The 14,670-nt window shown below is 37.3% G+C and overlaps 1 protein-coding gene across 7 annotated transcripts in view; it reads right to left on the minus strand.

Annotated features, from left to right (window-relative positions):
- The window catches only part of PTPRM (protein tyrosine phosphatase receptor type M), a 445,192-nt gene that overhangs the window by 91,029 nt on the left and 339,493 nt on the right, over positions 1-14,670 (minus strand). For all 7 annotated transcript variants that reach the window (XM_079300125.1, XM_079300120.1, XM_079300119.1 and 4 more), the window contains one exon: positions 1,470-1,621. In XM_079300125.1, the coding sequence (XP_079156251.1) occupies positions 1,470-1,621 (152 nt within the window). The remainder of the gene's footprint in view (positions 1-1,469; positions 1,622-14,670) is intronic.

The raw sequence follows: 14,670 nt of genomic DNA on the forward strand, positions 1-14,670 counted from the left end.
TACTCCTTTTGGGTATGGACACAGAGATTAGTTGAGGTCAGGGCTGCTGCAGGTAATTAAACTTGCTAGGTAGAGAATGCAGGCAGGTTAATGAGCTTTCATAGCAAGGAGGAATGTTGTAAATCTCGAGTACAAGGCCTTACAAAAGATTACTCCTGAAGACTGTCAGTGTGCACCTTCTGGTGACCACGTTTCTTGTGGAAAGTCTAATTAGAGGTTCTAGCCCTCGAGCAGCATGAAAAAACTTTTTATGGCAATCATTTCAAAGAGGTTTGAGGTGGTTAACATAAAGAGGATTTAGTCCCAGGAATTCATTGCAGCTTCATTTGTAGTTATGTCCATTCAGTAGCACCACTGGCAAACTGTACCATGATGATGGAAGATGAAGTAAAACCTCTTGATCTCTTCACAGAAATAAGCAATCTCATTAATTGCAAGGGTATGTTCTCACCAGAAAGGCAGGTCTGATTTGAAAGATCTATTTCAAATCAATTTCAAAAGTAACTCAAATGCAAATTAACATTGCAAATTCTAAGCCTAATGCTGCTGAGAAAAGTCTCACTGTATAAACCTCACAGAGTGTTTGTACAATTGAGCTCATCAAAGATAAATTCTTAAGCATATTATTAAAGAGTGGGAGTTGGGCCTTGCATACTATTAGTATTTGAAAAAAATAAATTAATCTTTGACAAATTCTGTAGAGTTAAAAAAACCACTGGCATACAAAAAAACCCTGAGGTTCCTTAAGAACCAAAAAAATAAAAAAAAACCTTTTTGAACCTATTCATTCTTTTAAGCATTCTTATAAAATACTGTTGTTTTTTTCATGGTCATTGCTTAGGGCCAACTCTCTGACAGGAGTGAGACCTTGACTAAAATTCTAATAACCCAAATCTTATTTATTTTCAGGGTAGATCCAAGAAGACCCATGATATTTGAGAATCTCATGAAATTGCAGAACAGATAAATCCACTGAGTTCTTCCTTTGCACAAGCAACAGAAAGAGCATCATCTAGAATTGGAAATAATAAGACAATCAGATTATCATTATTAAGTTATTATATTTAAAAATAAATTTGTACTACCAAAAAAGAAAAAGTGAGAAAAGGAAGCATTTGAAGGACTTGGGACAGCATGAAGGATATAAAATTTTCAACATAATGGAGATTGGAGAAAGGTAAAACTACTGTTTCAGTAATGTCACTGCTCTTCTGCAGAAGAAAAGGATGGACAGAAAAAAGCTCAATTATCCTTATTATTTTTAAAGAAGTCTATTCTTGATGTCTGACTGTCTTACTCATTTGAATAGACACTGTAATGTGCTGCACAGTGGGAAACTCTTGGTCCCATGGATTTTCCATGACTGAGTAATGAGGAATATTTTAAAAAGCATTTGCACCTTTCTTTCACCTTCAAAAAAGAAAAAAAAAAAAAAAAAAAAAGGAAAGAAAAGAAAAGAAAAAACTTACATCTCCCATTTAGATTGTGCGTGTCCATGAAAGAGAAAGCTTCATCACAGTTGGTGCCTTGCTCAGTGTAGCTTTTATCCATTGAATTCACCATCACTGTCATTTCCTGCCGAGTACTACTCAATGTCTCTTTCCGCTTTTTAGCCAATTTTCTTAAGAAATAAACGATGAGGAAAAGAAAAAGGAGAAAAACAACTCTCAGTAAGCAGACATAATCTTCAGGTTGTTTACATCAGTACTGTAGTTTGTGACCGTATGATTAAGTAATATTCACATTTGTTTCTGCATTTGTGGAACCTTAAATTTATTTTACTTTCATGTCTCTCACTCTCATAATCAAGGGATAGTTGCCAGTGCACTGGCATGAAGTCAACAGCACCTTAATCCTTGGGGACCACCACTGAATTAAAGGGGACTACTTGGTTATGAAGGTGATGTGAGCTACACTATCACAAGCTGCATCTGATTAAACATATAAATAAAAATGAAAAGACGATTTCAATGGAACTGACAAATCAGTACCAATGTTCATGCATGTAGAAGAGTCTGGAGTGGTTTCACTGAGACCCTGTGGAACACAGTAATCTGGTTTATATAATACCATATAGTATATTTTGGAGCTCTGAATACACACTGCACACTCAAGAGACATTTCAAATTGACTCACATTCCTAAAGACTATTTTCTGTCACTCCTGATTTCAGGAGAATTATTCACAAGAGTTAGTTGCTTCTCAGCAGGAGTGGTCTGTCAGAGACAAGATCTAAATCTGATATTGCAATAGTGATTCATTAAACTATATAATTGCCTTGGATGCAGATACCTCTTTTTGTTTTTCCAGATCTATCTGTTTCAGTCTAAAGTCTCACTTCTCCCCCTGAGTTATGCTTAGATATATCACAAAATAACATGTTGAAAACTCTTGGTTCTTCCTCCAACCTCTGTGAGACATCTGTAATCCTGATGATAGTGGGTCCCATGACTATTTGGCTTGTTTCCCTGGCCTGTGATTCTCAGACCAAGCCTTTATCCAAGTTCTTGGCTACAGCCTTAATTTAAATTTACCCGATTCCTTCTGTAAAATATCTTCAAGGTATGGTTTTTAAAAAAAACAACTGCTCCACAGACTTCCCTTTTCCTGTCTGTTAATTCAATGACTTTTCCTCTGTGGAAAACATAATGAGCCAGCTCATATTCATCTGCCAGCAGGATCTTTTACATATCTTCAACTAGAAGTTACAGGAGCTTAGATAATAAGCTGAGAGGTGATCACCTATATTCCTTCTGCTTCTAGAGGCCAAAAGTATCAAGCATAACCAACTTGAGCTAACTTTCAAAGCCTTTCTGTTTGTTAACTCTTATGAAAAGATGGTTCCCATAGACAAAATTTCACAACAGCCTCCCCTAGATTTTCAAACATTTGTCGCCTCTCATGCTACACAGGAGGGGCTTTCTGTAACTCTCCTGACTGATATCTCACTCTTCCACTTCAAACCACTGCCTTGCAGACACAACTACAAAGTACCAATATTACAGCTCCCTATGCTGATCACTCCTGCCTCAGTCTCCTCGTGCTCCCCATCTATCCACCCATTATCCCCTATCCTTCACCTAGATAAGAAACCATGTGGACAGGAGCTGTGGTTCTGATCAGTACCAATGTAGTACCAAGCTCAGCAGTATCTTAATACAAGTAGGAATAGTAGTATGTGCAGGCATGGTATTGGGTCACTGGACAGGAAAGTATTAAGGGTCACATTTGGCCCTCAATAAGCTGACAGATTGCCAGCCCCTTTGCAAGAGCGTGTCCCGATAGCTGAGAGTCAGTGAGGTACAGTGTCTCAAACACCTGCTGCAGCACCTGCAGCAATGAGCAGTGTTATGCCTTTGGCCACCCCAGCTCAGGAGCCACCTGTGTTTGCTTGAGCCTTTGCCTACTCTGTAGACTTGAAGATAAAAGTGGTTCCTTATTACTCCACAGTGCATAAATGCACAAGGGAACATGGTCTGAACTCTTTCATATCAGAGACAGCTAAATTTCATTCAAGCACTGTAAGTAAAACAAAACTTTAGATCTCTGCATCCTTCAATCTCCCCTCTCCTTCATATCTCATTGTAATAAATAAGTAATATATTATTCAAAGTAGAATCTGAGACTTATCACCTAATACACGAACAACGTAATGGAAGTCCTTTGTAAGGACAGGCTTATCAAAGCAGAAACATGACATGGTATTTTTTTCCTCTTTCACCCTCAGATGGAAGTACATTTAGATGGCAGTCATGCATGGCTTCCCTTCCAATCCTTGGCTCCCATGCTCAAGCTAAAGCAGATTTATTTTTTAAGTCGGTAACAACTGTACAGTACTTCTCAATCTGAATCTAATTCTGGAAATAGGTCTTGCGGGATAAGTTCAAATCTGAAACAACTTACAGGAAGAGAGCAATACCAGCCAGACTTCTGAACTGTGAATACAAACACCCACTGGACTCAGGAAAGTAAACTTTAGCTGAATATAACATTCCTAGCATTGGCAGTTTTTAGATTTTGCTGAAAGTGTTGCAATACTGCAGTCTATGCATCTCATCCATTCCTTGGATCTTTCAATCCCCAAGAGGGTCTAGCTATACAAGATTTAATAAACTCCTAAAACCATGGTCTCTCACATCTCCACCACCACACACACTCTTACATTTGAAGTAAATTTTTTGGGAAAAAAAAAAGGTTTAAATATTTGATCATCTTCACTCATGGAAAAGACACTTCACAGCTACTATCTGATGTTTCATCCTTCTTAAAGGAAAAGAGACCTACAACCAAAGGGAAAACATGAAACACATGGAAGCTCCCAGGATGATTATCTAGGATGAAATTATTTTTGTAGGGAAAGCAAAAAGACCAGCTTATCACACAAATAGTGTCACCATGACTATATGAAGAAAGAGAACATACTATTTCAGTCCCAGGAAAAAGGAGCCTGATATTCAGAAAAATCTCAAGACTAGCTAAGAATTCTACTTAGTTGGAATTCTAAGGCACAAGAAATAGCAAGAAGTGAACTGGTGCAGAGGTTAAAATATAATAAAATACAGGGCAGACAAAATACAGACTTCCCCTGCAAAACTGTGTGGGATTTTATTATTTACTCTGTTCTGTTACAAATATTAATAAAAACAGTAGAAGAAAGTAATAAGCTAAACAGTTCATCACAATCCGTCCCCATTTTATCTACCATGATGAAATTCTCCAATGATTCATCTTCTCCTATACAGTCCTTCCTTGTTGAAAGGCTCACTCTATAAAATCTGTGCAAGCCTAACTGAATACCTTTCTCAAAATCCTCCTTTCCAGTGACTTCTCCCTCAAACCCTCCAAGAAACCAACTACAATAACTGCAAAGTTGCTACTACATTGTCAGCCTCTATCTGGTTCATTTTCCATCTATTTTCCTGCATCCCTTTTCTCTGTCCTGTCTTAAGTAACAAACTCTTTTGGACCTAGCTTGCCTTTTCTCTTTGTGTTTAAAAAGCATTAGGGACAAAGAATGAGGCACAGTGGGACACTATCATAGTTAGAAGAATGTAACAACAGTAAAAATAATTTTTTTAAAAAATGGTGACTGGGGTTGTAATGAACTCAGGTCCTGCCAAAAATGTGCCTTTAATTTCAACTTAGGAACAATGAGAAAAGCATATCAATTTGAATCTAACAAAAACTTCCTGCTTCTCCATTTCATGCAGAGTGGTACTCTCTTTATCACTATACCTCCTTTCTCACCAAACAAAGAAACAAGATGTTGCCACTTCCCACAGCTCCAGCAACTCACTACCATCACCAACATATTAATAAATGAAGTGGGATGAAATCTGTAGTTATGCTGATAAAGGAATTGGGCTGAATTTTTTCTTTCAATTATGCACTGATCTACTGCACTTACTGTAACTCAAGCTAAAACGGTTGCTTCTTACAAACTTATTGCTTCAAATTTCACTTTTTTGCTTGTGGACAAATCACAGAAATGATTCAGATGAAGAAAGGATTGGGGGCTTTCATGTACCCAGTAGTGCAGTGCACCTGTAGTTGCAAAAGCCTTTTAACAGTTTGCTCACCAAACTTTAAAGGAATCTGAACTACATTAAGAAGGATCTCTTAGTAAAATCCTTTATCAGCTGGTTAAAAAGATGCAATACCAAGAGTAGGGTTAAATGGTAATTTTTTCACAACAGAGATACATTACTAGTGGCTATCCTACATAAGTGCATGTTGGTATTTGCACTATTTACCATATACACACTGACCTAGAAAATGTCCAGAATCTTCTTGAACAAAAAATAATTTTTAAATCGTAGTAAAAATTGGAAATAGGGTTAAAAAGTTACAAATTTATCTCATGAAGTAGAGTGACTGGATATTCACTTCAGAGAAAATTCAGTGTTGAAAGATATAAAGTCATGCATATAGGGAAAATAATCCTATTTTCCTATAAACACACAATATTGCATCTAAATGACTTCATAAAATTCAGAAGAAAGAAATCTGATAGTCACTGATTCTTTGAAGACAAGAAGTTTAGCACTATGTACAGTAAAAAAGGCAAAAAGAAGACAGAAATTACTATGTAAGGGAGAGAGAACAAAATGGAAAACGTGATTAAGCAATTGTATAGATCTATGGAGCTTCCACATTTTGAACACTGCATGCAGTTCTGACACATGCCTATCCAAAAAAGATTTCACGAAGTAGAGAACATATACAGAGAGGTGATATGAAGATCAAAGGAGCAGATCCTACCAGAAGAGCAGTAATCCATCCAAAGATAAGGAGTCCCTAGTTTAGAAAGAAGGCAGTGGAACTGAGAATATGATAAAAGTATATAAAAAAATCATGAAGAAAACTAAGAAATTAATAAAGAATCACTATTTCTCAACAATGAAAGAACCAGAAGGAGAGAGTGTATAAACTTTTTAAAATATAACAGTAAATATTTTCACAAAACCCAGAAAATACTCTGCTCTGCCTTGCCTTGAGTCCCATGTACATTTTTGGGCACCACAATGTTAAAAAAGACATTAAGCTATTAGAGAGTGTCCAAAGGAGGACAAAGGAGATGGTGAAGGGCCTTGAGGAGAAGCTGTGTCAGGAGTGGCTGAGGTCACTTGGTTTGTTCAGTCTGGAGAAGAAGAGATGGAGACAGACCTCATTGCAGCTGCAGCTTCCTCATGAGAGGAAGAGGAGGGGCAAGCACTGATCTCTGCTCTGTGCTGAGCAGTGCCAGGACCTGAGGGAATGGCCTGAAGTTGTGTGTGGAGATGTTTAGGTTGGATATCAGGAAAATGTTCTTCCCCCAGAGGGTGGCTGGGCACTGGAACAGCTCCCCAGGGAGCACCAAGCCTGGCAGAGCCAAGAAGTGTTTGGACAATACTCTCAGACACACGGTGTGACTCTTGGGGTGTCCCGTGCAGGGCCAGGAGCTGGAATCAATGATCCTTGTGCGTCCCTTCCAGTTCAGGATATTCTATGGACATTTTGTAACACATCACCACTAGCACTCATGAGATATCCAAAGTTAATATGGGTAAAGGAAAATTGGATTAAGGGCTGAGTGAAGGACTTTCCTTCACTCTGTTTCTGTATTCATCTAAAGATCCGTCAATGGTCACTATCACAGACATAGTATGGACTTTTATTCCAAAATTTGATCCCAAAAGTTGTTTACTGTACTAACAATCCCTTCAAGAGATAATGCAGGAAATAGGATTTGAATACATTATTTGCTTTTTGAACACTCAGAATTACTCACTTTTTAAAATTTTTTAGTCTACTTACAATACCACCTGTATTAACCAAAATTATTATTATTATTATTGTTATTATTATTATTATTATTAGTAGTAGTAGTAGTAGATAAGTTAAATTAATTACTTTGTCCATCTATTTTGGCTGCCTAGGATATGCTAAAAGAAAACTCATGGCTAATTTTGGGGAATCTGCTTCAACCTGAAAGAATTTAATAAGCATAACTGATTCAGCAACATTCAGCATAAAGATGCAATGTGATAAGACTTCTCCACAGGAAGTGGGTAAAAAGTGCAAAGATAACAGACTTGCTCCTCGTTTACTGAGTTTTTATACATTTTTCCAACTTATGTTGAAATTATTTTTTCTTGAAAAATAAAACAATTCTTCTCAATAACTGATTCCTTTCCTGTCTTAAGCAATGGGTCATCTAAGGCAGAGACAAACCCACACATCACATATCATTGTGAGAATTACATGTGCATGTCCTGGTACACATTTGGTAACACTGGATATTATTCTAAACTGAATTAGAAAATTCAAAGTGCTTTTTTCTATTTTTAGAATTTATGTTTTTCTTTATTTGGGAATACTTGAATTTCCAAGGCCTCATTTGTACTCTTTATGTTGCTTTTTATTGTTAAAAACTCCTTACAGAAAACAAATTTTCAGAACCTGAATATCAAATCCAATTCTATCAAAACAGTAAATTTCTTTAGGTGTTATTAAATAACAGTAACTACAAGTAATTAGTATTTTAATCTACTTTACATTTCTTATCAAAATGGCAACACTCTGCACAGGACCCTTCCTATCTCCCCCAAATGGACTGAGTCACAAATATGAAGCAACTGAAATCAAATAAAGAAATGAAATACAAACAGCAGTTTATATTAGTGATAATAAAGTTCTGCTCACCTGAACTTCTGTCACTCAGTTTAACATCTATGTATCTTATACTGAAATGCAATATGCTCAAGACTGCAATGTCACAGTGACATTAAACTGTGTTCTGTCAATATTTTATCAGACAAAAAATAAGGCTAGGAGAAATATTTTTAAAGGCACTACACTTTGCAGCAAGAACTACAGAACACTTAATAAAAGACTTTACAAGCTGTTCCCACTTCAAGGACTAGCATTTCTAGGGAAAAAGAATTGTTAGAATTATAAAAAAGCAAAAGGTGGCAGAATAACACTGAACTGTGTTGTTCCTTGCTTATGACCTCTTAGTATATGCAATCCTGTACTAGATTATAAAATTATTCTTTGTCCTAAAAAGTTCAATATATATTTAGTATTGACATCAGAACAGTATGGAAGACTGATTTAGAGATCACAAATATTTTAATATAACCAAGGGTGCATAAGCCTTTTTACCCAATGTACACAGGGGTGGTTTATTATAATTTATTTTAGGTGCCTTCTCTTTGTTCTAATTATCAGCTTCCTGCTTCAAACCAAATGTTAACATTATTGATTTAATTTTTATCATGCTCTTACATTCTCTTATAAAGAAAAAAGAACAAACTTTAAAAAAATGCTGTGATGATGTTCAAATTTTGTAAACAGTGATCTGATACCACAGAATTTAATTTTTGCCCCTTTTGTTCACTGTGGCCTTTGTTTTTTTGACACAGAGACATTGGATGAACTTTCAGACCAGGAAGACATTCCAAAACTACCAGGACTGACTGTAAAGAGGGAAGAAGAAAAGAATAGAAGTACAGGGATGAGGGGAAGGATTCCTTTAATTTACAGAGTTAAGGGAATTGAGTGCAAGTTTTTTACATGAAGGTGGAGGTTAACAAAAGTGGTTTTAATTTTTATTAGGATAAACAAAACCACTTTTGATTTCTGTGGTTCTTTCTTGGCTTTTTACTCACTGCATGTAAGATCTTCAGTGGTCTATCTGCACTTTTTTGTTACTAGTGGATTGGTTCATTAGCATCATGATGTTAGAGTGAAAAAGAAAAGTTACTTAGACAGAGCCCAGTATCACTTGTAGCTCACGGGGAAAGTATGGCATGACTTGAGAAACAGTGGCTGAAAAAAGGGAAAGAGGATATGGAGGTGAATGGGAAATGAGAAGGAAAAGATGATGGAAAAAATAAGGTACAGCTGCAGTCAGAGAAACACCTCATCTACATTTGCTGCTAAGTTTTCTTTCTTGAATTCGAGTAGACAGCACACAGTTTGAGATTTGCCTACAGTGACATCATCAAAAAACTCTTGTTTCTCAGTTTCTGCTTTGTATGAACTCCACATCAGGTTACCTGAGTTTCTGCAAGCGAGGGTTATAATAGCACCCAAGCCAAGAACACCTCAGGTCAAAGGAGGCATTGCACTGACAGAATTCACTGATGCAGAGGAGGAACACTAGAGACTTGACCGACTGCAAAAAATGGAGCTATGCATTGGTGCATCAGATTAATGTAACAACATTTATTTGAAATGGGCTGACTCTTGTCTTAGCTCTCAGAGAAAGTTAAATTTGTGGTTGCAGTTTAGTTCTTGCATGTCCACCAAAGAGGACCTCGATGCATTTTAGCGTGATTGACAGGTTCTCCAGGGAAGGCTCTAGGCTACAGCAGCAAAAAGGAATTTGAGAAGCTCTGGCAGAACTTGATGTCTGCAAAGCTGCTGGCTGCAATATTTTTAGCTCAAATTACTCACTGGCCTTGGTCTTCAGAAAAATGCACCCACACAATTAAAAAAAAAATTCGACAACCTTCTGCCTTCCCAATACAAAAAACCAGTTATGACATGTGAGCAGCAATATTTCCCAAAATTTACTATTACCTAATCTTGACCACAATCTTGAATACTGTAAGTAATGAACTGGGCAATAAAATGTCCCATTCTTCTCAACTGAACTACGGAAGGAAAAACAAAAAGCCACAAATACTTTCAATTTGTTACAAGATTTAACAATTTTTTAATATGGATTTTAATTTGTGGTGTACTTCTTATGAGCCTCAAATTAACAAAGAAATAGTGAACACAATGTTTAATTGACCTACAGGTCCACCTGAATTATAGGGGTGCATAAAAAACACTCAGAATATTAAAACTTGTTTTTTTCCCCACAAATTAATTACAAGGCAAATGCTTATGAATCTGTTCATTTTACTAATGACTTATTTACTTAAATGATTAGAGCAGCCATGTAGAATTATTTGCAGGATGAGGATCAGGGTGCCACTTAGAATATGGAGGAGGCCAAAGTATGGCAAATCCTTTATGAGGAGAGGGAAAAGTCCAGTAGCCCAGCTGCAACACTTGAAGGCCTTTCTGACAGCAAAGGAGACGGAATTTTAAATGTTACGTGTTTGAGAAGGGAATTCAGCCTGGATTTCTCTCAGTAGACAAATCCTGGGCAAGGAGGGACTGAGAGAGAGCTGTGCTTGCTCAGCCTGGAGAAGGAACAGCTCACAGGGGATCTCAGTGCTATTTTAACAACCTAATGGGAGCATATGGAGGACACAGAACGAGACTCCATGAACAAGGTGAAAGGACAAGACACACTAGACACGAGCTGCTATTCAGGAAATTCCTACTAGAGCTTAGAAAAGTTACTGTCACTGCTGGGGTAGTAAAACAGTGGAGCAGGTGCTAGGAAGGGTGGAATCCCAATCTTTGGAAATACTCAAAACTCTGCTGGATAATCTCCTCAGCAACTCAGCAATTATTTTAAGTCTGCTTTGAGCAGGAGGTCAGAAAAGATGATCTCTAAAATTCCGTTCTGATCCAAATTATTCTAGAATTCCCATTAAGTGTTCTGGTAATAGGGCTTGTTCATAAAAAGAAAGACATGGGGATTTAAAGCATTACAGATTTCAACACAATCCTCAATTGTGCCTTTTCTTTAAACAGTAAGATGCAGTCAGAACCAATACAGAATAATATCAGCAAAAATTACAAACACTCCTTTTAGTTAATGATTTCATTCTTTAAGCATTCTTTTCTGCTGCTTGTACTAAACCACCTTTCTAGCACAAGGACTGAAGCTTGTGTAAATATTTTTATCAATAAAGCTTTTTCATTAGAGAGCTAGTTATATTCACGTTGAACTGCATAATGAGAATGTAAAAATTTTCCATGAAAAAAGACAAATTATGTTTTGATTTTCTAAAATGATATTAATAATGTGTTCTTATTTTAATGAAAATTAAATGTTCCATTTTCCATTATGTTTAATTTGTATTGATTTCTGCTACATTAATTGTACATAAATGTATAATGTCATTCTACATTACTTCTTCACAGGCTTCTGTGACAGTATTTCAAGTTTATTGAATTTAAGTATTTGAAGTCTTTGAAGAAGGCCTTTTCTGAAATGTATGGTCACAGGAAAATGACGCACCTGACCTTTCCTCTTGCCTTTACTTTCTCCCCCATAAAAAGAAATTTCATTCTCTTAGCTAACTCTGTTTGAAGAAGTTGAAATGGAAATTCACAGAGATCCCACACTTTCTCTTTTTTTATCATATATGCCATTTTACTTAGACTCACAAAATCACTAAGGTTGGAAAAGACCTCCAAGATCATCAAGTCCAAGCTTTGACTGACCTGTCAATTAAAACACAGCACTAAGTGCCACATACTGTCGTTTCTTGGACACTATCAGGGATGGTGACTCCACCCCTTTTCTGAGCAGCCCATTCCAATGCTTCACCACCCTTTCAGCCAAGAAATTCTTCCTGATGTCCAACCTGAACCTCTCTGGCACAGCTTGAGGCTGGGTCCTCTTATATTGTTGGGGTTACCTGGGAGAAGAGGCTGAACCCCACCTCACCCCACTGCAGACAGTTGTAAAGAATCATATCCTGAGTCCCCTTTTCTCCAGGCTAAACAACCCCAGATCTACATTTAAACAGGAATACCTAGGTTATTTTGTATGCAAATTAATATACATACCCAATCTTGTTTCAAAAGCTAAAACTTTAAAGGAACCTATGTAGATGAATAAAAGATGTGTATATCATAATGTGCTCAGAGTTTTTTTCTCCACAGTACTGTGTAGTTGCTTATTAAAGACACTGCACAAGGAAAAAGAATATCCTATTTATAACACGTTGTAAAATATGTATTTTGCATTTGACATTGCAATTCCCCTTTGTCTCAACAGCTTTTCTTTTTCCTCTTTGCCCCCATCATATTATCCTATGATTGGAATAAAAAACTGAACAGACAACACCAGGACCTACTCAGGAGGAGGTAGTTGTGTGATGTGTAGTGCCAGACAACATGAACATGAAAGGTTTTCACAGGAACACATGCACGACAGGTTTTGAAATTCTCTTCCTGAAACTAATTACCATTTTAGAAAAGGCTGGCTAATGATGAAAGAAAACACCTTCTTATCCCATAGCTGTCAGGTTTAAATAAAGCCTCAAACTCCCAGGCATAGTGTGCATTGTAGGTGTCCAGAATCCCTCTGCTTTCACAGACCAAAACAAGAGGCAGTGTTAAACTAACACGAATTTATTTTGGGATGGTTTTGCCCACACTGAATTTTCACCAAATTTTCTGAGGTGTTCTAAGCATGAGGAATATGAGGAATTACAGAGATGTATGGCAGATGTGTCTGTTAAGATACATTAGCCTCTGTCTTTGCTATGATATTCTCAAAATCCTTAAGCATGGCCAGGCAAATGTCTTTCTTTAAAAGTCAATCTGCCACATAAGCATTTCTTTACACAAAGAGAAAATCCCTAAACTCACAGTGCATCACTACCTGAGGCTGATCTGGGTATGGAACAGGTGTCTTTTATGTGAAATATCTTGTTACTTGTTACTAACCACTATGTGGTTAGAAAATTTGTCTTGGAAGTCCCAGTGGAGGAAGGAGATCTCCAGATCTCTCCAGCATCTAACAAGTTAGTTCTGTGCTTACACAGGCTCAAGTTAATAGAAAGCAATAACAACTGTGACAGTTTTAAATGCAGATGTTTTTCCCTTAAGGTATTTAGGTCTCTATACAATCCCTCTCTCACAGGCCAAACACTAAGGCATTTGAGGTCAAATTGCCTGTGGATACACATCAAAAGAAGCAAGCTTGTGACAGGCATGGTCCTGTGAGGCCAGGCTGGATGGGACTTTGAGAAACCTGATCTAATGGAAAGTATCCCTGACCATGGCAGGGGGTTTTGAACTAGGGGTATTTAAGGTCCCTTCCAACTCTAACCATTCTATGATTTGGCTTTATCAGTATAAAAACATAAAATGCCATCAAAATGAATAATTTAAAGCTCTCTGAAACATCCCTTAAAAGAGCTATCATTAGCATATTTTCTATTTAGGTATATGTAAATTTATTGTATCTATTGTACCTATTATATAAATGCATGCCCATATGTAAACATATAATTAAATATATGTAGTGGAAAGAAAACTGAAAGGAAGCCGAAAGGAAAGGTCTGACAGGCTTAACCTAATACCACTCATTCACTGCTTTGCTGATCCCCAGTACTGGAATACAAAAGAGGAAAAGCCTTTCTCCTGATGAAAAATTCTGTTGTGTTAGTCCAGATGTTCTGGTAAACAGATAAATATTCTGACCTAGCTCCTGTGTAAGTCCTGCAGTGGGAGGTACTTCTTCAGCTCCTGAATATACTGCCCTCTGTGAAAGACAGACTTCCTTGCTCACACCGACTTTTGATCCAGAGTCCTCACTTGAATAGATATTTTTTGCCTCTTTGTACCCTAATACAAGCAACCTGTAGAAAGAACATATTTGCTAGTGCTGGTACTGAGCATTCACAAACTTGCACATATTTTTTTCTGCACTACCTACATTCTATGATGTGTCTTTCACTTTTTTCAAGCAATTCCCTCATTCAAGACTTCTGTAATATTCAATATACATCAGCAGTTCAAAATATCCAATGCATAGTTTTAACCAGTCTTTTAGGTGTCTGTCTTCCTTTGCTTCCACAAGAAGTAATCTGTCTCAAGGAAAGCCACTGACTAAAAGCTCAGAATAGGCAATATTCAGTCACATAAGAAAGAAAATAATTTCTCCTAAGGGGCTGCTGAAATTGGGCCATCCTCTTAGGGCAGGTAGAATAACTACTGGGATGCAATGAATGAGGATACACCTGGAGCATTTCTGGAAGTGCACTAATGCACCAGCAGTGCTCTGTGCTCACTGTGGGAAGGAAAGCTCTGAAGAGTGGATCTTTAGCAGCATGTAAACCATTCAAGTGCTCTCCCAAGCCATGGGTATATCATTTAATTGGCAGTGGGAGTGTGGTGGCAGATGGACTGATGCTAATCCAAAGACATGACCAGAGGAGGAAGTGCTCCAGCTGGGACCCTGTGTGGCTGATACTGTTTGGTCAGCCTAAGATGCAGCTGCACGCTCATCCAATTTTATCCCACACAGCAGAACGCGACTCC

The sequence above is a fragment of the Erithacus rubecula genome, assembly GCF_903797595.1.
Source record: "Erithacus rubecula genome assembly, chromosome: 3".
Classification (NCBI taxonomy): Eukaryota; Metazoa; Chordata; class Aves; order Passeriformes; family Muscicapidae; genus Erithacus; species Erithacus rubecula.